Source organism: Camelina sativa, chromosome 20, assembly GCF_030686135.1.
Source record: "Camelina sativa cultivar CO46 ecotype springtype chromosome 20, ASM3068613v1".
In the NCBI taxonomy this organism is placed as follows: Eukaryota; Viridiplantae; Streptophyta; class Magnoliopsida; order Brassicales; family Brassicaceae; genus Camelina; species Camelina sativa.
The window spans coordinates 31,193,416-31,219,269 of record NC_141899.1 but is presented as its reverse complement, the minus strand read 5'-3'; the positions used below and the strand labels follow the sequence as shown (position 1 = coordinate 31,219,269).

Here is a 25,854-nt window from a genome sequence, read left to right as displayed (position 1 = left end):
AGATCGGTCGGAGGAGTGCGGGCTGTGGAGACAGTAGCTCGGGAGTCCTTCGCTAATGGTTATTTGAGATTCGAGGACAAATCTAGATTGGTGGGGGAGAATTGTAACATCCGCGAACCAAAATGTCTATTTTGGGGATGGGTGTCGATCGACACCAAGGGGGTGTCGGTCGACACCAACATTTTTCTGGTTCGGCCAGATTGAATTAATTGTTGATTTTGGTCGGTTTGGTTTAAGGAAAACCATAGAACCAGATTATTTAAGTGGCAAGTCGACCTAGGTCGTAGAGTTTTGTTGTTTTGGCCGCTTAACAGAGAGAAAAAGAAGAGAAAAGTTTGTTCTTGAGTATTTGTGAGTTTTGGTGAGAATTCAAGGCTTTCTGGGTGAGATCTTGCTGTGGAAGTGAGGATTCAAGGCTAGGAATGTGTGGGGAGCGTGATGGGAGTGTGAGATTCATCATTGTTGGTCAGAAACTCCCTGCAAAGAGGTGAGTGCATGACAATGGCTTATCTAAGCTAAGATCTCTAGTTTTTCTATGATTTGGTGCTTATGTGGTTGTTTCTTTGAGTTCTATATAGTATTTCGTGGCTGTTGTGGCTGGGTTTTGCTTCTGGGAGTGCATAGAGCGGATTGGAGGAGGTTGAAGGTGAGATTCGGAGTTTATGATCGAAGGAATTCGATGCTCGGCATCGGTGTCGATTGACACCAGTTGGGGTGTTGGTCGACACCAACGCGAGGACGGCTCGACGACTTTGGCGAGTGTTGATCGACGCCATGTGGAGGTGTCGGTCGACACCACTAGGGTTTCGGGTTTATGTCGAGTGTCAGTGTCGGTCGACACCCTCTTTCAGTTACAACGAGGACGTGTTGCTTTGCATATTGCCTAGTTTGTTTGTATTGTTTGTTGTTTGTGGCATGTAGAGATCTTATTGCTTGTGTGTATAGCCCAGTAGATGGGAGGATTGCCTCACTGAGTGTTTATAAAATACTCATGCATCTCAATTTGTGCTTGTGGTGCAGGTAAAGGCAAAATGTGATCGTGGAATCAAGGCAATGAAGAGGAGGATGTTCTAGGGACTCGATTGGTTGTTGTCTGGCATTGATAGGTTGCTAGAGTTGGATCATTAGAAACATTGCTAGGTTGTTGGTTCTATGATTCCTGTTATTTGGATATTGGTTATGTTTTGAATATTGGTTATTTAAATTTATTGTATATTTATTGGACATTAGTATTGTTATTCCGCTGTTGATTGTGATTGTGGTTAGGTGGCTAGTGGATATGGGACCACTAGTTGTTGTTATTTATTATTATTATATATTATTAAAAAAAACGGGTCGGGTCGTTTTACGGCTCGTCCATATGCATTCAACATTGTCGAATTTGTTCAAGTGTTTCGCCAGTCATATCCAGTTGTGTGCTGTAAAGTTGTTTGTATTACCATGAAGAAGTGTTTATACTTTCTGGTTATCACCTTCAAATAAAAAATTTCTATATCCTTTGATCCACATATGTTGCATCGCCATTGTTAATCCTTGAAGTTCAGCCTCCAGTACTGTGTTGCATGCTATTCCTTTTCCATGTCCTGCATTTTTGAAAGTTCCTTTATGATTGCGTGTAATCTAGGCTGTATATACTTCCTCTCCGTTTTGTGCAAATCTTCAATCATAGTTACATTTGACAAATCCTTCTCTTGGTCGTGTCCAGTTTGAAGATGTTGATGGTTGTGGCCTGTGTCTTATTTAGTACTCTTCTAAGTTACCCGCTTGGCAAATATCTATCCATTCTTGAGCTTCATTTACAGCAATGGTCAAATCATCCTGCCAGCTGTTATATTTCCTTCTGAATACCATATGGTTGCGGCTTCTCCAGAGTTGCCATAGTATCCAGATAGGTGTTTGTCTTTCAAAGGTTGTGAGGTTCTGATTGTTGTAGCAGTCGAGTATGCTATGAAATTTCCGATCAAACGATGTTGATGGGTTACTGATGACATGGTATATTTGTTGATTTTGTCCCCAAACATCTTGCGCATGATGACAGTCAAAAAACAAATGTTCTATACTAAATCTTCATACTGATTGCATCTCGTAGAGATCATCATTCCTCTACTGCTAGTTCTTTTATGGTGGCCCTGATCCGAGATATCATCTTCCATAGGAAGTGTCTTAATTTTGGAGCAGTTTGAATTTTCCAAATGGCATCTTTTTGTGAGCGTAGTCCTGGTGGTGGTTGAATGTTTTGATGATCTTGTAAATGTGTGGCCAGCCAGTATCCTGATTTGACTGTATAAAGACCAGATTCATTGTAATGCCACCCTAGGAGATCCCCGATGTTCGTAGGACTTAGGACTATTCTCTTGATAACTCTAATGTCTTCTTCCTCTACATAGTCACGTAGGAGATCCATGTTCCATCCCATTTGACTGTTTATCATTAACTCACTAACCAGCTTTAACTTTGTATTCACTCCAATAAGTCTGTGGTGGTCTTGGAGGGTCATCTGGTAACCATGGGTCAACCCATATGCTATTTTGTCCATTTCCTATCAAGAATCTCATTCCTTTTTTTTAGCAGATCTCTCCCTTCTTGTAAGGATTTCCAAATAAATGATGCTTTGTATCCCGGACCTGCAGTGAGAATATTTGAATTTGGATAATACCTCCCTTTTAGAACTCTTGCCAGTAGACTTGTAGAATCCTCCATATCTGTTTACCAAGAAGGGCCAAGTTGAAGTTCTCTAGGTCTCTGAATCCTAATCCTCCTTCTCCCTTTAAAAGACTGAGTCTTTTCCAAGACAGCCAATGCATCGATCTTTCACCATTGTTTTTACTCCACCAAAATTTTGCCAATACGTTGGTGATCTCTTCACATATTCATTTAGGCAGCTTGAAGCAGTTCATTGTATACACTGGGAGAGCCATGGCCACTGTCTTTAATAATATTTCTTTCCCTGCTGTTGTCAAATGTCTTTAATAATATTTATTTCCCTGCTGTTATCAACCACAAAACTGAATATCTCTTTCTACTTCCTTCCAATATGTTCTGGCAGTCCCAAATATTTACCACAGCCTCCATCATTATGGATATTTAGAATCCTCTGTAATCTTGTCTTCACATGTTGTTTAACTTGTGATCCAAAGGTGATTGCTGATTTGTTAAGATTCACTGCTTGCCCTGAAACTCTTTCATAATCCTGAAGTATCTTCATTATAGTTGAGCAGGATTTAGGATGCGCATGACAGGAAAATAAAGCATCATCAGCAAATAGTAAGTGATTCAAGGTAGGTCCCGTGGAGCCTTCATACCCTTCAATCTGTTTTCCTCATGAGCTTTCCTCAATAGGTGGCTAAGAACTTCTGCACAGAGGATGAATATATAGGGCGATAGTGGGTCACCTTGTCTGATACCTCTCTTTGGTAATATCATTCCTCTTGGTGTTCCATTAATCAAGACCGAGAAAATCACTGACTCTATACACTGCATTATCCAGTTTATCCAAACTATATCAAATCCCATAGCTATCATTGTGTCTCTGATAAAGCTCCATTCATTTTTATCATAGGCTTTAGAGATATCAGTCTTGACTCTCATATATGAGTTCGCCCATCGTTTCCTTTTCTTCAAAGAGTGGATCATTTCATGAGCTATGATCACATTATCCATGATATTTCTTCCAGGTATGAAGGCTGCTTGATTTTCAGAGATTATTGCTCCCAAGTGTTTCTTCAGTCGATTCACCAAGACTTTAGAAATGATTTTATAACTCACATTGCATAGAGCAATTGGTCTAAAATCTTTCATTTTTCCTAGAATGTCAACTTTAGAGATCAGGCATAGATTAGTATGATTCATGGTACCTCTTATGATGCCATCATTGAAAAATCGTGTGACTTCAGCAATAACATTGTCTTTGATATCTGGCCAGAATTGTTGGTAAAAAGCTGTTGTGATTCCATCTGGTCTGGGAGCTCGATCAGGTCCTATGTCAAAGATAGCTTTTGTGATTTCTTCCTCTCAGACCATTCGTTGTATGTCTTCATTTCTCTCCCTTGTGACCAGTGCTTGAAACCCATTAAAAACATCTTTATAGTCCCAGTTTGGAGCCCTTGATGTTTTGAATAAATATTTGAAATAGTCTTCAGCCACCTTGCCAACAGAATCACCTCCTATGTGTATTGTATCCTCATCATCCTCTATAGCCAATAGTCGGTTTCAGGCAAGTCTATGTTTCGCTGTTGCATAGAAGAATCGAGTATTACGATCTCCTAGTTTGACCCACGTGTTTTGGCTTTTGACTTACCGATACTTTTCTTCCTCTTTATAAGCTTCATGTAACTCCATTTTAATCCTCTGTATTTGCTGTGTTGTGTGTGTACCAAGTGTTAGAGCTGTATCCAATTCCTTCTTTAATACACCGATCCTCATTGTTGCATTTAAGCTGTTTCTTTTTTTCCAGTCTGCCATTTTCTTCCTACTAATCTGAATTCTTGTGTCAAATGGAGTAATCAACATTATTCCAAGCATCTGTTACCATACCTCTGAATCCTTTCGTATCAAACATTCAGCTGTCAAATTGAAAGATGTTTCTTCTCTGCTATATGACTTTGCAAACACTAACTACTATCGGTCGGTGATCAGAACCCTCAAACGGTAAGAACTCAACTTGTGCAGGTGGATAATGTGCTAACCATTCGTTATTAGCCATCACACGATCTAGGCAACACAAAACATCATGTGTGTATCTTATTCCTGTCCAAGAGAACCGGTTCCCCAGAGCTTTCAGATCGTGAATATTGCAGTTGGTGAACTTGCGTTTGAAATCATCAAAAGATCGTTCAGGTCGTCTATGTCCTCCATTTTTCTCTGCATTGCTCTTTATCTCATTAAAATCCCCCAGCAACATCCACGGGCCAAGTCTGTTATTCGAGATACTCTCCAGTAGTTCCCATAGATTATTTCTCATACTCGGATCCGGATATCCATACAACAAAGAGCAATAAAATGAAGCTTCATTAATATTAACTCACATATCTACAAGGTTGGCTGAAAGGGGAATACCTAAAAAAGAGATTAAATTTTTCCATAAGATAGCGATTCCACCACTTATACCTTGTGGTGGAACTGTTACAAAGCTTGGATAACCTAACTCTTGAGCCACTTCTGCAATCTTTTCATCCCTTTGCTTTGTTTCTAGTAGGCATATCATGTCCGGGAGATACTTCCTTTGTATCTCCTTAAGGCGTCGAACTGTAAGGTCTATGCCAAGACCATGACAGTTCCAGCAGGTTGTAATCATGGAGGTTCTGGTGGATTAGGGCCCACCACACCTCTACACTGTTTGTTGTCGTATCCATACTCACTGCATTCACCGACTTCTTTGACTGACTGCTTCATCCCTCCAATCATATCAGTCTGTTGAATAGTATCTTCACGTTTACGTTTACCAGACTCCCTTGCTCGTTCTTCTTGTCGCTCCCTCGTGGCCTGCATTATCTCCTCTCTCGGGTGTACTCGTCTCAAATATCTTTCGTAATCTTCACTTCCAGGGATGTCGCTTGTTGCAATAGAGAAGACATGCACATGATTGAATAACTCGCTGGTCTCAAGTTCGCCCCGGTATGTGTAATAAGTCCTGTTGGCCTCATCCAAATCAGCCATATCAGCCAATGCATCATGATTTGGATCCAAGTCATCCAACTCCTCATACTCGTCTGCCATATCTTGTTCTTCGGGTTCTGCAGGGACTGGAGCCTCTTCTTCATTGATTTCTCTGATAATAACCCAATGGTTTTGTTGACCATCTCCAGGATTTCCATCATCAGAGTCTAGGGCATCACCGGGACCACCATTTTGCAGCAAACATGCCCCTGAGTCATGTGTGAGCATCCCACAAACTTCACATAAGCCATGGAGTCGTTCATACCGGAATCACAACAAAGTGTTTGTTCCTAGTTGAAATTGGATTCCGCTGGAACTTTAGCTGATGCGTAATATTCCAATGGACTTGAACACATACAAACTCAGCCCTTGCCGCCTCTTCTGCATCAAAATCCACTTCCAGAAGATTTCCTAGTGCCCGACCGATGTAACTGACCACTTTGTGGTTGAGGTATGGAAATAGTATGCCGCGGATTTGGATCCAAAAATTAATAAAGTTGATGACCGGTAGATTTAGTGGAGTCCACCGCTGAAGGACATCTTATTATATGAATAATAGACATCATGTTGTTTTAATTTTTTTTTTTCATTGTCTATCATTAATTACCAAAATATAGGGTTCACAAATTACAACTTCGCAACTTAAACGATGATAAAGACTTTTATTCAATTTGTCTCATACAATTTTTAAACACCTCCATCTAAGAGCTTTTATTATATTTGGCTTATACAATTTTGAATACTTCCATCTGATCCAAAAAAATTAACCGCAGGATTTACAACAAAAGATCAAGATCAAAAGTAACTCGAACTAGCAAGGATTCAACACCATCAAATTTATGTGTTGAGAAGAATCAAGATAATCATGTTATAGATCCAAAATGAAGATCTCTAAGAGCAAAAAGGGCCAAAAAACACGGTAAAAATTCAAATTATGTAACCTTACACGTAATTATTAAGGTATAGATGATAATCAACGAAAACAATTATTAAAGGCTAACACAAATCATTAAGGCTTCTACTTACGTAATTAATAATATGCATAACGTATTGTGCAAAGCAAGCCAAAATACCCGCCCGATGAGAACATTTAATCACGAAAAACATCAGAAATCTGCAAAATATCATTAACAATGAGAACCTATCATGTGGACCTATTAGAATCAAGCTAAACATGACCTAAGAAACAAGATCGCAACAAGTATCAATTACATTGACCCAAAACCCTTTTTAGTTCAAATTATATCAAAAAATTTAGTAAAAGTACCAATAAATATTTTATTTAAGTAGTATTTGCAGAGCATTCCAAAACATTTGTCTTGAGTGAAATGCTTTACGTCTACTATCTCGAAGACTCAGTTTGTATTGTTTTTCACAATATATACGAGTTTAGTGGGAAAATTTATATTAAGTAAGTAGTATTATTCTCCTGATTCTCTTCTTGACAATCAAAACGTATGATTATTAGCTCTTCTACTTCAAATAGATTCACACTTTCTTTGTCTATCATATACTTGGAAAAGAGTAAATGTTATCTATAATACATGGTTGCATTGATGGACTGGTTAGGAAAGCCTGTGGAAAAATGGGATCATGTTATTGAGTATAATAGCAAGTCGCTTAAGAACTTCAATCAAATTGGCAAAACAGATGAAATAGGTTACTCTATGCAAGTTTTATTTTTGAATGTTGAGGTTCAGTAGCCACATATATCAAATCCTTTTTTTTTTCTTCTTTTTGGTGTGAACCGAATTTAACAATCATTCATTGGGTTTTTCAGCATCAGTGTACAACCAGACTCCAACTTCAAGTTTGCCGGATCAGTCTCAGCTTGATGATACTGCATACGTGCACTTTGGAAACTCTTCATTTGCACCACAAGACCAGCTAATTAACAACACACTTATATCACAAAGCATGATTAAGACCAGCTATTTAGGGCTTTAAGTCATTAAATAAGTCCATTTGGCCGCAGAGGCAAAATCGTCATTTGCAGGAGGGACAGAAAGAACTCTAGGTCAATGGCCCACTATAAATACCAGAGGTCATTATCAAGGCAGAGGATCCGAAATCTTGGCAATCAGAGAGAAAAGAGCAATTATTTTTGTATTAACTGCGCTTAGCACTTTCATTGTCATTTTCTGTAAACTCTTGCTTCAATTCTACGATAATAAAAGGACCAGCTCTGATTTATCCCCAATAAAACCCGTGTTATTTATATTGTCGATTCCTTACATCAATAATTTGGCGTCCACCGTAGGGCCGAATCGGAGTCCTTTCTTTTGACGGATAGAATTCAAAAGATCAAGGCATTTTCAGAAACCCAAGAAGCATGTCTCACACAAATCTCTCTAGTGATGAAGACGTCGACACCTCCGCGCCACGTTCCCCTTCAACTCTCGTCGCGTCTCCTAGGCCAACCATATGGGGCGCACTCGTGCTAAGACGAACCAACCTCAAGGCGTAGATAGGACCGAAGCAGCTGCTGTCGAAGGCACTACCATCACCAATCGCGGAGGCATTGGCGCACAGTCCTCTAATGGCGTCGCCGTAGGCGCTATGCTCCTTAATCGTGGAGCCATAGGCGCTCCGTCCTCAAATGGCGTAGCCATAGACGCTACGCCCCCCCCCCCCCCCCCCCCAATCGTGTGGCTGTAGGCGCCACTCTACGCAGCCGCAGATGCAACACGCGTCGCTCAAACTAATGGGGTAGCTGTCAGCACTACACGCATCGCCCAAACTATCTCACACCATTGTACAGGCAATCAACGCACATCGCTCGCCCAACACCGGTCAACGTGCACTGTGTACCACATACAACATCTAGCGTCCAGCGTCTTGTGCACTGTTCCCGCACACCACAAACCCGCCGACATCACCTCGCGTCCCGAAACGACGAGTACATCAAGTACCAAGCTTGTCAACTCTCAAGCTCATCAACTCTCGAGCTCGCCAACTCTCGAGCTCACCAACTCTCGAGCTCGCCAACTCGTGAGCTCGTCAACTCTCGAGCTTGCCAACGCTCAAGCTCGCCACGATCTCGGGCATGCCACGATCTCGAGCATGCCAAGTCTCGAGCATGCTACGATCAGCATGCCCACCACGCCAGCCTGGAACCTTGCGCCACGAACCAAGACGTCGAGACAATTCTCGAGCATGACACCACAACAAGACCCACGCGTCATCCGCTACCTCCATGCCACATCTGAGATTGCGCAACACACACCGCCTCCACGCGATCCAATACTTGCCTCTGCACAACCCGCTGAATGCCTCCGCACAACCCGCTACACGCCTCCGCACGACCGCGCATCCCTCACCACACCATAGCCTCTACGCGCCAACACCAGTCACCTTCAATCGCCGCGCACCATCAATCCCCACACTGTTGTAATTTGGAGAGAGTGAGCTGCAAGATACACTCTACTCCAATATAAACTCACAAGAACACTTAAAGCGGAATTTGTGTGTTCATGTGTAAAGCCTTTAAGATACAACTCAATGAGAGTGTTCTTAAGGTAAAGAAAGAGTTATACATGCCAATATAAGCTGTGTATACTCAAGAATAAGTATGAGAGGCAATAGCAGTTCACACCAAAGATAACTCAATAACCCTTTAGAATAGTTTAGAGAATAGTGAAGAGTATAGAATGAAAGAAAGGTAGAGACCAAGCATTGCCAAAGCTTGGTCTCTCCATGAGATTGTAGAGACTAGAATCTACCCATTTGACTGTATAAGAAACGATTGTACTAAGGGGAAAACCTCCCCATTGGAGAGCTTAATTTTATTAAGCATATGAGCTACATATTTATACATGAATGAATGAGAACCATATGTGGTCTCTTTAATCTAGCTCAAACGGTCATATATACATACAAATATACACATTAGCATGTATAGACAGTGACATGAAGAGAGATGGGAGCTGGTCCCAAGCGTTGATGGTGACATCTCCAAAATGGCCTCTTAAGCTAACATGAGACTCTCCCACTTGTTCCTTCTTTCTCTAACAGCAACATGTGATCTTTGAATGTTGTTGGACGCACAATATTGATAGGGACAGCTCCTAAACGGATCTTTAGGTCACATGTGACTCCTTGCAACTTGCATTATCTCCAAACTCACATGAGACCACCTTTTGATGCCCAAACACTATTTGAATCCTAGGGCCTTCTTCACTCCATTCATTGGCCCTAGGTTTGCACATCTTCATCACATATCTTGACCCTACATTTGCACAACTTCATCTCCAAGACTGACCCGAGGTGATGTGATCGCAGGACGCGACCTCAGCCAAGAAGACCAAGACACGCCGGACGCAACCGAGACGCCTGACCAAGACGCATCGGACGCGACCAGGGCAACCTCTTCAGATGCGGCCAAGGCTCCAACGATCCTTCCCGGAGCCACCACACGTTCCAAGAGCTCAGCAAAGCCGGCCAAACAGCGGCTCAACCTATTTGTTCGAACCTACGTCCAACCCCAGCCACCCCACGAAGACTCCGAAGGCTCAGTCCGCTTAGTCTTCACTCTTACCCAAGAGTGAAGACGGTCAAGTCGTTAAGCGAGGAAGTGTACTCTTTTTCCTCACTCCGGGTTTGTCCCAATGGGTTTACCGGAGAAGGTTATAACGAGGCATGGAGCTAAACGCAAAACGCCTAAAGGCTAAGTTGCTTCACGTGCAAGGCCAAGGCGGTTATCTCTCTTTCCCTCTTATTTTTGGTTTAATTTTGAACTTGAGAATATTCTCTTTTGATCCTATGTTTGTGAACGTTGGAGAGTGTTTGTGGCTAAGCGTGTTAGTCAAAAGGTGGCGATGTGTTCTCTTTGTAAAAGGGACACGTCAAAAGGATGATGTGCGGATCAAGATGAATCCGCGTGTCCTTAAGCTCCTATCTAGACCTAGCTATTTAAACTCTCTTTAAGCCCTTGTTCCTCCTTAGACTTGTATGAAAATAAAACTTTTCCTCAAGAGAGATTCTTGAAACTTGTCTCACTCTTCTCTTTCTTCAATCCGGGATTGAACCTTGAGAAAACCCTAACAAGCCTCGAACCGGGTTCGCCCTTGTTAGAGACCGTATCAAGAGGAGAGCCAAACCTCTTGTGTTGTCATTCGATCCATCCGTATTTCCCCTCACTTCGTTTCCATCTGTCCTCTTCTTAAACTCGAGTCCTCTTTCAACAGTTCTCGAGTTCCCCACGAATCACCTCAAATCATCCCCGCTATCGTTTCCCCCCCCCCCCGTAGACGTCCACCCGCTCATTCCGCATCCGCACTGTCCGATTGAACCGTTCGTGGCTTCTCGACGCATCTCCCAAACGGCTCGTTTGAATTCCTTCAAACTCCATTTCCCTCGTTTGATTCTCTCCTAGATCCGAAGCCCAGAACCTTGGCGGAGGAAAGTTTCACCGACTGAAAGTTGACCGAGAGCTCAAGCCGCGTCCGTATCGAGATCGTATCGTGACCGTGTCCTCCGGCCACATCAGCTTGGTATCAGAGCTTCAAAGCTCCTACGAGGTTGTTTCTTTCCAGAACTCTCTATTCCTTTAAAGTTTCAATCTTTGAGTTTAAAGCTTGCATCTTTTAGCTCCATAGGACTCGCTTGTTCTTTTTGGTTAAATTCGGTGCATGCTTAGGATTGTCATTCGTTCGCTTAGGTTGTTAGAATTCGCATTTGTTCTTCGTGTTCATATCTCTGTTCCTTTGTGTTCTTGCGAGTTCACTTTTAGATCCATAAAGCTAGTTACGCGTTTTATTTTTGTGTTTCCGGTCTTAGGCATAAAGCAACTCTTGTCGCGTAATACCTTTACTTTTGCTTTTGCTTTATTTGTTTGGTCATAGGATTGCATGTGTCATAGCTGTCCTCAATCATTGTTGGTGAAACGAATATTTGTGTGGTCCTCTTGAGCGTGTGAGACTCACATGTGGTATTCTTTTGCGAGGTTTAAATTCAAACTTATACCGCGGGGCCACGCCACGTCACCAACAACCAGTCTGTACGATGGCCGAAGAAGTGCCACCAGCGCCACCAGAGATTGGTGTCACCCTCGCCGCATTACGAACCGGCCTAAAGCAACTAGCTGATCGCCTCACGAGGATTGAACTCATGAATCCCCCTCGCGAAGATCCGTTACCCGCGAGGCGACCACGACGCGAGCTAGCGAGTGATCAGTCCGATGAGGACTTTGAACCGAGGCCTAGACGACGACACCGCTATGAAGATCAAGACGACAAAGGCCCGAGACGTTACGAGCCGAACCACAAGATGGTCCCACCAACGTTCGCAGGCAAGTCAGATCCCGAGGCCTATCTTGAATGGGAAAGTCGCATGGACCACTTATACTCGTGCCATGCCTATCCGGAGCTACGAAAGGTCCAATATGCGGTGGCACAATTCACCGATCACGCCCTTACCTGGTGGGATCGACTGGAAGCTGAACAACGACGCAACCACGACCGACCTATCACTGTTTCGGAGGTCTTGAAAGCAGAGATGCGAAGGCGCTACGTGCCTCCCTACTACCACCGCGAGCTCCAGAAGAAGTTTCGGCGACTAACGTAAGGCGCACGGAATGTGGAGGAGTATTACGAAGAGTTTGAACACTTGCGCAACCGGTTGCAAGTCGATGACTCCGAAGAGTCACTCATGGCTCAGTTCTTGGACGGACTGCAAGAACGCATTGCACGCAAGGTCGAGCGCCAACCCTATCAAACTTTCGAGGAGTTATTGCATCTCTCGGTGCAAATTGAAAATCAAATCAAGAAGAAGAGCGCCTCTGCGCCTCGTGGCCGAACTCTAGGGACTACCAATTGGACTCCTAACACGTCGCCATCAAACCGATTTCCAGAAAAACCAAAGGCAAACAGCGCGGACTCGAGATTCAAACCTAGGGAGCCGGCCACCAATGAGCGCCAAGATCCGCGACGCAACACCACCGACGTTCGGAGCCGCGACATTGTATGTTTCAAGTGTCAAAGGGGAGGCCATTACGCTCGTGATTTTCCGAACGCACGGACGATGATACTGACCGAGGCTGGCGAGATCGAGTCCGACGATGAGGCCACCGAAGAAATGGTGCGAGGAGAAACCGAGCTAGAAGAAGCTGTTGCGGAACCCAAGGTCGGAGAACTGCTTATGATACGCCGCATCCTGAACGCCGGTGTAGCCACAGATGACGCCAACCAACGTGACAACATTTTCCACACGAGATGCACTGTAAGTGGTCGCGTTTGTGGCTTGATCATAGATGGAGGTTCTTGCACTAACGTGGCAAGTTCCAGTCTTGTCAAGAAACTTTCTCTTGAAACCACAAACCACCCCTGACCTTATCGCTTGAGATGGTTAAATGATAAGACCGTGATCCAAGTAAAGGAACAAGTCACGGTCCCATTCAGTATCGGTCCGTATAAGACCGTGATGTGGTGCCTATGCAAGCTAGCCACCTCTTATTGGGGCGCCCATGGCAGTTTGATAAGCGCACCACACACTGCAGCCATACTAACCAATACTTTTTCGTTCATGACAACAAACGTATTTGCTTGAAACCTTTGAGCCCCACGCAAGTACATGAAATGCAAGACAAGTTGTCTAAAGACTCGAACAAAAAAAAGAATTTCCTGATTCAGTATGGTGATGTTAGAAAGTCCCTTAAGGACTCAGCCCAAGTGATTTTGATGTTGTTTCGAGATGCATTGCTTTCAGGTCTTGATGGTTCACTAGAGGCCTTACCGGAGGTCATACGCGGCATCCTCAAGCGATTCGCCGATGTGTTCCCCGAAGAACTTCCCGAAGGCCTACCACCGATCAGAGGCATCGAGCATCAGATCGATCTAGTTCCAGGAGCGCAGCTTCCCAACCGGCCAGCCTACCGTGTCAACCCCGAAGAGGCGAAAGAGCTTGAGCGACAAGTCAAAGAGCTCATGGCGCAAGGTTACGTCCGAGAGAGTTTGAGTCCGTGTGCTGTACCAGTGCTCCTAGTCCCGAAGAAAGACGGATCATGGAGGATGTGCGGTGACTGTCGAGCCGTCAACAACATCACCATCAAATACCGCCACCCCATTCCATGCCTCGATGACATGCTAGACGAGCTTAGCGGCGCCAGTGTCTTCTCAAAGATCGATTTGAAGAGCGGTTACCATCAAGTTCGGATGAAGGAGGGTGACGAGTGGAAAACAGCCTTCAAGACAAAACAGGGTTTGTACGAATGGCTGGTAATGCCATTCGGTCTTTCTAACGCCCCATCTACCTTTATGCGTCTTATGAACCATGTTTTCAGGTCGTTTATCAATAAATTCGTAGTGGTTTATTTTGATGATATATTGGTATATAGCGCTAGCTTGACTGATCATGTTAAACACCTAGAGGCTGTCTTGTTTACTCTCCGCGAAGAGCAACTCTACGCAAACTTGAAAAAGTGCGTGTTTGCTGCTGATGAATTGGTCTTTTTAGGCTTTGTTGTGAGTTCGCAGGGCCTCAAGGTCGATGGAGATAAGATACGCGCAATAGAGGAGTGGCCCACACCAACGAGCATCACTCAAGTCCGGTCGTTCCACGGCCTAGCCAGCTTTTACCGGAGGTTTGTGCGAGACTTCAGTACGATCACCGCGCCTCTCACCTCCATGATCAAGAAGAATAGCGAGTTTCAATGGGGAGAGGAACAAGACAAGGCGTTCACCGAGCTCAAGAAACACCTCACACAAGCACCCTTGCTTACATTGCCCGACTTCAACAAAACTTTTGAGGTTGAGTGCGATGCGTCGGGAGTCGGAGTCGGAGCTGTCCTGACCCAAGGAGGCAAACCGGTGGCGTACTTTAGTGAGAAGCTTAGTGGAGCCACGCTTAATTACCCTACGTATGACAAGGAGTTATACGCCCTCGTTCGTGCCATGGAGGTTTGGCAACATTATTTATTGGCGAGAGAGTTTGTGATTCAAACTGATCACGAAACTCTCAAGCACCTCCGCGGCCAGACCAACCTCAAGAGATGTCATGCGAAATGGTTGGAGTTCATTGAGTCATTCCCATACGTTATTAAGTACAAGAAAGGCAAGGAGAACGTAGTCGCCGACGCCTTATCGAGACGGCATGCACTGATCACCACAATGGACGCGCGAGTATTGGGTTTTGAAAGCATCAAAGATGCTTATGCTGGAGATGCTGAGTTTGGAGATTGCTTCCAGAACCATGGGAAAGGAATCTACACCGAGTTCTACATTCACGAGGGTTTCCTGTTCAGAGGTCGAAGGCTGTGTATACCAAATGGTTCTATCCAGGAGTTGCTAGTTCGTGAAGCCCATAGTGGAGGTTTAGCAGGTCATTTTGGCATCACCAAGACCTTGGCCGTGCTCAAGGAGCATTTTTACTGGCCAAAGATGCGAAGTATGGTAGAGAAGCACGTCGGCCGTTGCATAGTTTGTCGCACCTCCAAGTCGACAACTCACCCGCATGGCCTCTACATGCCTTTGCCTGTGTCCACCGCACCATGGATTGATCTCTCCATGGATTTCATCCTCGGCCTACCCATCTTGGCGCATAAAGATAGTATCATGGTGGTTGTTTATAGGTTCTCGAAGATGGCTCACTTCATTCCATGCAATAAGAACAATGATGCTGTGCAATTGGCGAATTTGTTCTTTAGTCAGGTCATAAGGCTTCATGGCGTCCCACGCACCATCGTATCCGATCGGGATCCCAAGTTTCTTGGCCACTTCTGGCGAACTATTTGGCGCAAGCTCGGGACGAAACTACTTTACTCCACCGCGGCTCACCCTCAGACCGACGGCCAAACAGAGGTCGTCAACAGATCAATAGGCGCCTTACTTCGCACAGCTATCGCAAGCAACAAAGGCTCCTGGCTCGAGTGCATTCCGATCATCGAGTTTGCGTACAATCAAGCGGTGCATTCAGCCACAAAAAGGTCACCGTTCGAGGTCGCATACGGATTCAAGCCTTTGATGCCCCTGGATCTCCTTCCTATACCACCGAATGAAGCCGAGAATTAAGACGGAGTCGCACGAGCAGAAATGGTCAAGGCTTTGCACGAGGAGGTCCGAGCCAACATAGAGCGAAGGAACGAGCAGTATGCACGCTTTCTCAACTGAGGACGTAAACCGATGCTGTTCAAGCCTGGTGATTGGGTCTGGTTACACTTAAGGCCGGAGAGGTTCCAGCAGAAACGCAAGGACAAGCTTAGCCCGCGAGGAGATGGCCCATTCCGAGTCGTCGAGAAGATCAACGACAACGCCTACCGACTTGAGCTTCCAGGTGAGTTTGGTACGTCCACCTCATTCAATGTCACTGACCTTGTTCCGTTTGATGTAGGTGAAGACGAAGATGTTTTGGGGACAAAACCTTTTCAAGCGGGAGGGAATGATGTGATCGCAGGACGCGACCTCAGCCAAGAAGACCAAGACACGCCGGACGCGACCGAGAAGCCTGACCAAGATGCATCGGACGCGACAAGGGCAACCTCTTCAGACGCAGCCAAGGCTCCAACGATCCTTCCCGGAGCCACCACACGTTCCAAGAGCTCAGCAAAGGCGGCCAAACAGCGGCTCAACCTATTTGTCCGAACCTACGTCCAACACCAGCCACCCCACGAAGACTCCGAAGGCTCAGTCCGCTTAGTCTTCACTCTTACCCAAGAGTGAAGACGGTCAAGTCGTTAAGCGAGGAAGTGTACTTTTTTTCCTCACTCCGGGTTTGTCCCAATGGGTTTACTGGAGAAGGTTTTAACGAGGCATGGAGCTAAACGCAAAACGCCTAAAGGCTAAGTTGCTTCACACGCAAGGCCAAGGCGGTTATCTCTCTTTCCCTCTTATTTTTGGTTTAATTTTGAACTTGAGAATATTCTCTTTTGATCCTATGTTTGTGAACGTTGGAGAGTGTTTGTGGCTAAGCGTGTTAGTCAAAAGGTGGCGATGTGTTCTCTTTGTAAAAGGGACACGTCAAAAGGACGATGTGCGGATCAAGATGAATCCGCGTGTCCTTAAGCTCCTATCTAGACCTAGCTATTTAAACTCTCCTTAAGCCCTTGTTCCTCCTTAGACTTGTATGAAAATAAAACTTTTCCTCAAGAGAGATTCTTGAAACTTGTCTCACTCTTCTCTTTCTTCAATCCGGGATTTAACCTTGAGAAAACCCTAACAAGCCTCGAACCGGGTTCGCCCTTGTTAGAGACCGTATCAAGAGGAGAACCAAACCTCTTGTGTTGTCACTCGATCCATCTGTATTTCCCCTCACTTCGTTTCCGTCTGTCCTCTTCTTAAACTCGAGTCCTCTTTCAACAGTTCTCGAGTTCCCCACGAATCACCTCAAATCATCCCCGCTATCGTTTCCCCCCCCCCCCCGTAGACGTCCACCCGCTCGTTCTGCATCCGCACTGTCCGATTGAACCGTTCGTGGCTTCTCGACGCATCTCCCAAACGGCTCGTTTGAATTCCTTCAAACTCCGTCTCCCTCGTTTGATTCTCTCCTAGATCCGAAGCCTAGAACCTCGGCCGAGGAAAGTTTCACCGACTGAAAGTTGACCGAGAGCTCAAGCTGCGTCCATACCGAGATCGTACCGTGACCGTGTCCTCGGGTCACATCACAAGGTTTGCACACTCTTCTTTGGTAGTTTATCCTTGGTTTTGCTCATCTTGATCTTCATAACTTATGACCCGGATTATGCACACGTTGTGATCTTGATAACTCGACCCGGACTTTGCACATTTGTTTCTTGATGGTGAGTGGCGAGTGAACTCTCGGATGTGTGGTGAGAGAGATCGGAGGTTAAGCTTGAAGCTTCAAGAACCTACTGTGATCTCCATCAATCTCATCACATCTTCATCTCTAATACGCCATCATACGAGCACCATCACGCAGCTTCGAGGCTAGAAACTTTGCCGTTTCCGCACCTCGACCCATGAAGGAATGGCGCGCCGAAAAACCAATGGACGCAACGAGGACCACTCAAGCAAAAAAAAAAAAAAAAAAAAAAAAAAAAAAAAAAAAAAAACGCATGACAATATCGAGCTCTTGCTTTAACATTCTTTTCAATATGATTATCTCTAAGTACACATGGGGTAAGCCGGACACAAGAGCCGCATCCAATGAGTTTTCGGGCAATACTGCCTTGCTAACGCCTAGCTTGCACATCGTCATCCTTGTCAGGTGTAAGATTTTACTTTTTTAAAGATTCAAAGCCGAGTCCATACTCGTACCAAACCGCTCCACGCCAATACTCGGTACAAGCTCAACAAATCCAAGGCTCCGACTAGAACCGACGAACAAGACGAGGCACCGATACCGCTCCATCGCGCCGAGACCAGCACGCCTTTGGACTCTGCGCGCCACTGCTCCATCGAGCCAAAGCCTTGAATGTTTCACAAGTCTCCAAATCAACAAGGCATCGCGCAATGACCATCATCACGACGAGATCTCCGTACCTTCAACCATCTTCACATGTGACCATGGAGCCACGGGATACGATCGAGGAACACGGCTACGCATAGAACCCTCAAAACTCCCGTTCAAAATCCACCACAACTAGGAAAACGTGCGCGATGCACTATTCATCACGGAACTCTTTGGATGCCTTGAAAAACGTGTGCAACGCACTATTCATCCCAGAACTCTCTGGATGTCCTGAAAAACATGCACAACGCACTATTCATCCCGGCACTTTCCGGATGTCTCAAAAAATGTATGCAACGCACTATTCATCCTGGAACTCTCCGGATGTCTCGAAAAACGTGCACAACGCACTATTTATCCCGGAACTCTCCGGATGTCTCAAAAAATGTGCGCAACACACTATTTATCCCGGAACTCTCGGATGTCTCGAAAAATGTTCGCAACGCACTATTCATCCCAGAACCTTCCGAATGGTTTCAAACTCTACAAGAACCTGCTAAGCTCCTAAAATCTTTTGTTCCTTTCACAAGATGGACCTAGAGACATAGAATCGTACCTGATGAGCTCAAGCAAGCCATCGCTCATTGGACTAGGGGGACCATTGTTGGATATGAGCTTCGCCCCCAACATTTGGTGAGGCCCAAACAGAAGATCCACCAGATTTTAGGGCTTTAAGTCATTAAATCAGCTCATTTGGCTGCAGGGGCAAAATCGTCATTTGTAGGAGGGACAGAAGAAACCCTATGTCAATGACCCACTATAAATACCAGAGGTCATTATAAAGGCAGAGGATTTGAAATCTTGGCAATCAGAGAGAAAAGAGCAATTATTTTCGTATTAACTGCGCTTAATACTTTGTTTGTTATTTTCAGTAAACTCTTGCTTCGATTCTACGTTAATAAAAGGACCAACTCCGATTTATTCCCAATAAGATCTGTGTTATTTATATTGTCGATTCCTTACATCAACAGTTGCAGCTTTTCCTTTCTCATTTTTTTTATGTTTTCTCTAGAGTTGTTTGCCATTGAACTATAAGAAATGGATACATATGTTTTGGCCATTGGGTGACACTATGAGCGTAAAAAAAAATTAGAAAATATTGAGGAAATCTTATGACAAAAGAAAATGTTCAGGAAATTACGAAAAAGCATGGTTGACAATACAATGTTACAAACCTATTATAAATAATAGTCCATCAGATAATAGGATGGACGATAGACCGGATATCCGGCAAAATTGAGTGTATCTGGATCCGTATCCGGCGGATTTTTAGTTTTGATATCCGAATCCGGATCCGTTTATTCGGATATCCGGTTTTTGGAGATCCGTTAAAAACTCGGATATTCGCCGGATATCCGGATCCGAGAGACAAAAAAAAAACACGATTTCTTCTTCTCTTTTTCTCTTTCATTCTTTTCCGTAAAAGTCGCCGAAGTAGAAGCACCGCCACACCGTTTCTTCGCGACTTGCGTTTCGATCTAGATATGCTCAACGGAGCTGTCACCGTCAAAAACTAAACCATTTACCAACGTCACAAAATATTTTGATAGTAACTAATGTTAAATTTCTCAATGTATTCACGGAAGTTTATTTGACATACCATGATGTAGCCTCTATCTCCAAGCTCCTATGGATCTATCAACAATGATTTATGTTTTTCTAATCTATCTATGTTTGTTGTAGGTTTGTGTTTGATTAGCCTATGTTATCCAACCATTATGTTGATGATCTTCTCCTCTTTATCTCCTTTTGAGATTAAACGAATGGTAACAATTCTGTTTGCACAAAAAAAAGGTCTATGACTAACCAATCAAGGTTGAGAAATTAGAAAAAAAATTAATTTGACATAATTAATGAAATAATAGAAAATTATAAGCACAATATATATGAATCTCAAATAATTCAAAGATAAAAATATAAATTAAATAAAACAATCTAAAACTACTATAATAAATTTTAAAATACAGTATTAGAAAAAGAAGATGCATATATTAATCTTCCATTTTTTTTGGGTCAACATATTAATCTTACCTATTGCAAACTGAAAAAGGTAGAAAGTAGCAGTATATTTTAGTTTAAATAAATAAGGAAAATTTGTTTCCCATTAAAAAAGTTTGACCAATAGAACAAAGTTGAAAACAATATTTTGAATAAATTATTTATTAGATTAATAATATGAGGCGATCTATGTTTATATAAAAGTGAGTATTTACATTTTTTAGAATTAATAATTTTTTGTATATTTTCTTTAATCCCTTTTTTGTTTTATGAAAAAATTCATTCTAATGAGCTCACTGTTTTTTAAAAAAATTCATGCTTCCCACTTTCTTGTAAGACGTACTACTGTTCGATGATAAGAACATTTTCTGTTTAGTTGATCTAGTATTATATAATCTCTGTTGTTATTTTGCAATTGTGTATTTATCTTTTTTTATGCTACCTGTCATGAAAATTAATAGAAATAATAATAACACTGTGAGAAATTTGTTAATCTCAAAAACTTTAGTTATTATGCATAAGAAACTTTGTTAAAACTTCAAAGTCAAAGATTGTATAGTATGCATTATGAAAATTGAGAAACGAAACAAAATTCAAAGAAACGATGACAAAAACACGTGGTAATATCTAAAAATCTTTTTATGTAGTTGCTTAGATTAGACAACAAACAAATTGCCTTCGAGACTTGTTCAAGAACAATGATGTGTCAAACAAAAGGTTAATAAAAAACAAAGAAGAAAATTTTACCAAGAAAAACAAAACTAGTCGAAATTATTTTGTTTGGTGAAAAATATGTCATCATCTATTTGCTTATATAGAGGAGTGTATTTACAATCCTTTCCTTTTAAGGAATAACAAAGTTATTTAATATAATAAGATTACAATTATTTTATGCATCGTTTTACTAAGTTTGAAAATTGTGATTTATGATCGTTAAAATTGACACATGTCACGATCTGATGAATTACTAACTTGGATATTTAATCGTTAAAACTGACACGTGTCACGATCTGGTGAGTTTTAAACTTTGATCTATGATTGTTAAAACTAACACGTGTCACGATCTGGTGAGTTACTAACTTTAAGAACTAAGCTTTATATAATAAGATGGTCATAAATTTTGGATAATAGTACCGGTACGAAATCGAGAAAGATGGGTCGGTAAATTCAATTTTCAAATTTTCACTAATCTAGATAATGTTTGACTATGTTTCATGTTAAGAATTACTTTGAGGTGAATATTTTGAGAATTTCAGGTATTTTTGAAAATATTTTGAGATTTTTTGAGAATTATAATTTTCACTAACTCTATGTAAATTAAATATTTAAAAAGAGAATTCATGTATTTTGTCTAAATTACTTAGCCAAACTATTTTAATAAACACTGTCTAATAGGTAATTATTTTAAAAAAAACGATTCTGAGACATAAAATTTATGATGGGACGAGACTGGACGGGGCGGGAGCGAACGTGACATGTTTACCGTTTCAAAATAGATATATCTATATCATATACTCTCTCTGTATCAGAATACTTGATTTTCTAGGATTTTCACTAGGATTAAGAAAACAATTAATACCATCTAAACACTACAAATGATTAATTCAAAAGAATAGTAAATGATGTATACTCGTGTGCTTTTTTTTTTTTAATGCCATTGACTTTTTCCAACTTTGTAACCACTAATCATATTTAGGGTCTTTTCACATTTCTTCTACACAATACTCTTCAAAAACATTTAAATGAAAGTTATGTTTACAATTTTAATGATAGGAGTTGCTTTAAAAAACGAAATTTTGCTTAAAATTTTCAAATTTAGAGCCAAAACTTATGTTTCTCAAAAACAAAAATTTTAGAATAGAGCCAAAACCAAAATAATTAGGTTCATTAATCTTCTATTTATGTTGACATAGATTTACATCATTTACTTAAATTATCTATGGCTTTCCATAGTTTTAATCTAAATTTACCACCTCAAAATAATGAAAGAGAATTTTTATTTGATTTGAATCAAAGTCCTGCCATAGAACACGAACAAGAAAATGGTCATCATATAAATTCTGGTAATTTTGTTACTTATTATTTTTTGTAGATTATTTTATTCTGCAGTGTTTGTTCATATACGTGTTTGATAGAACATGTGTTTGAACATGCAAGTGTGACCCATCTACTATATTCATTAGTATGTCTTTACTTTATTTCTTTTAATAGGAGTAATATTTTGTGACAGGAGGAAGTACTGAGATATCACAAGTTGTTCAGGAGGCTACAGTTCGGAAAAAAAAAATGACAGATGGTGAAAGATGGAAGGTTTATCACGCTCTGTTGGAAAGAAGCGTTAATGGAAACGTGAAAAACACCACTACAACGGAAGTGTCTGCTTTGTTATCCGTACCTTTGCAAACGGTTCAACGAATTTGGCGTCGGGCCAAAAATACTCTTAATGGTGAAATTGTTGATGTATCACATAGAAAAAAAGGTAATTGTGGTTCGAAGAAAATCGAGTTTGATTTTTCTCGAATTGTTGATATTCCATTGCAACACCGCAGAACTTTAAGGTCAATGGCAGCTTATTTGAAAATGAGTCATACGACGTTGGCTCGATATGTTAAAGAAGGGCTCATTAGGCGTCATTCAAATGCCATCAAGCCAAGATTGAGGGAAAGCAATATGAGAGCTCGACTAGAGTTTTGTGTCTCCATGCTCGATAGTCGTTTCATGCCCAATCACCCGAAGTTTGTGGATATGTACAATGTTGTACATATTGATGAAAAATGGTTTTATATGACCAAGCCGAAAGAGACTTATTACCTTCTTCCGACTGAAGAAGAGCCGTATCGTACATGTCAGAGTAAAAACTATATTGGGAAGGTAATGTTTTTGGCTGCCATGGCTCGTCCAAGATTTGATGGAGAAGGAAATGAGGTATTTTCTGGAAAAATAGGAGTGTTTCCATTTGTTACAATGCAACCAGCTAAGAGACGAAGTAGAAACAGAGAGGCGGGGACTTTGGAGTTAAAGCCGATGACCTCTATCAAAAGAGAAGATATCAAAGAGTTTTTACTTGGGAAAGTTCTCCCGAAAATCCGTGAAAGATGGCCACAAGAAGATTTTGGAAAACCTATTTTTATTCAACAAGACAATGCAAGAACTCACGTTGATCCGAGAGATGAGGACTTCCGAGCAGCTGGTTCTCGTTACGGTTTTGATATTCGTTTGATGTGTCAGCCACCAAATTCGCCGGACTTGAATATTTTAGACCTTGGGTTTTTTAATGCCATCCAAACACTACAACATGTGGTGAGTCCGAAGACGACAGAAGAACTTGTTGTCGCCGTACAACAATCTTTTGATGAATACCCATCAACGCAGGTGAACCGAATTTTTTTAACTTTGCAATCATGCATGCAAGAGATTATGAAAGTCCGAGGCTCGAACAAATATAAAATCCCACATTTGAAGAAATCTACCTTGGAGAGAGAAGGCAATCTACCTTCACAAATGGCTTGTGATTCTGTTCTAGTACGAGATGCAATAACTTACTTGGCAACTTAGATTTTAAATTATCATCTTGTAATTGTTTTCTTATTTTCTATCTTATTTATGATATTTTCATTTGAAAAGAGTTTATTTAAATTTTATTATGATTTTAACCAAAACAAGAGAACGTACATTGAAAATAGAAGAAAGATGATAATAACCCAGCAGAAAATTATGAGAAATACAAAAACTAAAAGAGTCTGGGTAAATAAATCTTCAACAGATCCAATACCATAGCTTTATCAGGATGAACCCTTCTTTCATCTTGTTCATCATGTGCCTTGTTTAAATCCAACTCTTGAGTAGTATATGATTTTATCATGTAAACATCTGCTGAGTAGTATTCACCTTTTTCTTCATGATTTTCTTTTATTTTCTTTTCCATGCTTTCTTCTTGTTTCATTTTTGTTAAGGAAAAGGAATAAATAAAAACAACACACTTCCGAGTATTATATAGGAGTAGATAGTGTCCAAAGTGAGTATTTATTTAGCTTTGACCTGGTCATTTTACATGTATACATTTACTAGTTTATGCATTGTAAAAGCAAATTCATTAAATAGTTAGTTGATTTTGAAAATAAAAATGCATTAAATACTCTAGAAAATCAAGTATTCTGATACAAGAAAAAATCCTAGAAAATCAAGTATTCTGATACAGAGGGAGTACGTGCTATAATGCAACTAAAACTAAATAGAAATATGATAATTGGATTTAACACCCCTAAACAAACTGTGTATTTTGATTAGTTTAGAAAATACAAAAGTAAAAAAAATCACTTAACATTTTCAAAAACGAATATTGCACCGTGCTTAACATTATATAATAATGTATCAGAGCCGAACCTAGAAGAGTGTGGAGTCGAGTGGTCTCACACTGTCGGGGGGGGGGGGTGACAATCTTGGTCCGCAACGAGGACGTTGCGATCTGTTAGTGGAGGTGAACTGTGACATCCAAGTTTGCGGAGACGTTTAAAAAGAATTGATTTGGTCACCTATGTCATCAAAGTGCAATTATCTTTTCGGTCAAGGGTCCTAAGAAAACTCCAGAGTTAAGCGTGCTTGAGCTGGAGTAGTCTCAGGATGGGTGACCTTCTGAGAGGTGACTGTCGGAATTGTGCGAGTGAGGACAAAACATAGGAAAAGATCATGTGGTGATTTGAAGGGACAGTAACAAGTCTTTAAAACCTCTCGGACGTAGCAAAACCGACCGTCGGATATGGATAGGCTCACAGGCCTAGTGAGAGGACGTGAGGCCCATTAAGAAAGGTCGGCCCATTGACTGGAATTGGACATGAGGCCCACTAAGAGGTGGCGGTAGGGGCGTTACAACTAGTATCAGAGCCAAACCCAGACGATTGTTGAGTTGAGTGGACTCACACCGTTGGGGGTGACGGTCTTGGTGCGCAACAAGGACGTTGCAATATATTAGTGGGGGTGAATTGTGACACCCCGGTTTGCGGAGAGGTTTAAAAGAATTGATTTGGCCACCTATTTCACCAAAGTACGCTTATCTTTTCGGTCAAGGGTCCTGAGAAAACTCTAGAGTTAAGCGTGATTGAGTTGTAGTAGTTTCAGGATGGGTGACCTTCCAGGAAGTGATTATCGAAACTGTGTGAGTGAGGACAAAACATAGGGAAAGATCATGTGGTGATTTGTAGGGACGGTAATAAGTCTTTAAAGCCTCCCGAACATAGCAAACCGACTGTCAGATATGGATGGGCTCACGGGCCTAGTGAGAGGGCGTGAAGCCCATTAGAGAAAGTGGGCCATGGACTCGGAGTGGACATGGTGCCCACTAAGAGGTGGGGGTTGGGGCGTTAGAAGTGGTATCAGAGCACTATAACCAATACTGAAGATACCTATATTTGTTACTTAAGAAGAAAAGTATATCAATAATGAGCTAGAAGCATATTGGTGATGATTTTCAAATGGTGAATCTTGGTAAATATACCAAGACCAAATGAAATATGATTAGGGTTATGCAAAACATTTGGTCTTGAGCCTAATTGATGAGTAAACAACATATATCAACTTGACGCTCCCAAGAAAGAAGATTATCCCGGGTTGGACATTGGTCGTGAGCAAACATCAAGGTTAGAGTTATGTACGACTTAGTAATTACACGCTTGATCCAAATAAATGTGTGCCAAGCTCCCATGTTGTAACACTTTAACAAAGAAAAAAATGAGAGCCGTCGATGCAGTCCTATCTCAATAATTTTTTTAACCCTAAGTAAACTAAAATTTTTGGACCCCTTTTACA

At 41.8% G+C, this 25,854-nt stretch overlaps 1 protein-coding gene across 1 annotated transcript; it reads left to right on the top strand.

Moving 5' to 3' along the window:
• Nucleotides 1–15,770: 15,770 nt before the first annotated feature.
• Nucleotides 15,771–23,607, top strand: LOC109131248 (uncharacterized). Its single transcript, XM_087504054.1, has 2 exons — nucleotides 15,771–15,921; nucleotides 22,283–23,607. Exons 1-2 carry the CDS (start codon nucleotides 15,771–15,773, stop codon nucleotides 23,605–23,607), a joined length of 1,476 nt encoding a protein of 491 aa, XP_087360180.1.
• The last annotated feature ends 2,247 nt before the right edge of the window (nucleotides 23,608–25,854 follow it).

Bases quoted from the DNA above. Each gene is read 5' to 3' on its own strand.
- LOC109131248 (XM_087504054.1), top strand. From the start codon at position 15,771: ATGCTGTTCAAGCCTGGTGATTGGGTCTGGTTACACTTAAGGCCGGAG. The intron at 15,922-22,282 runs GTGAGTTTGGTA...ATTTTGTGACAG, and splicing joins CTACCGACTTGAGCTTCCAG to GAGGAAGTACTGAGATATCA.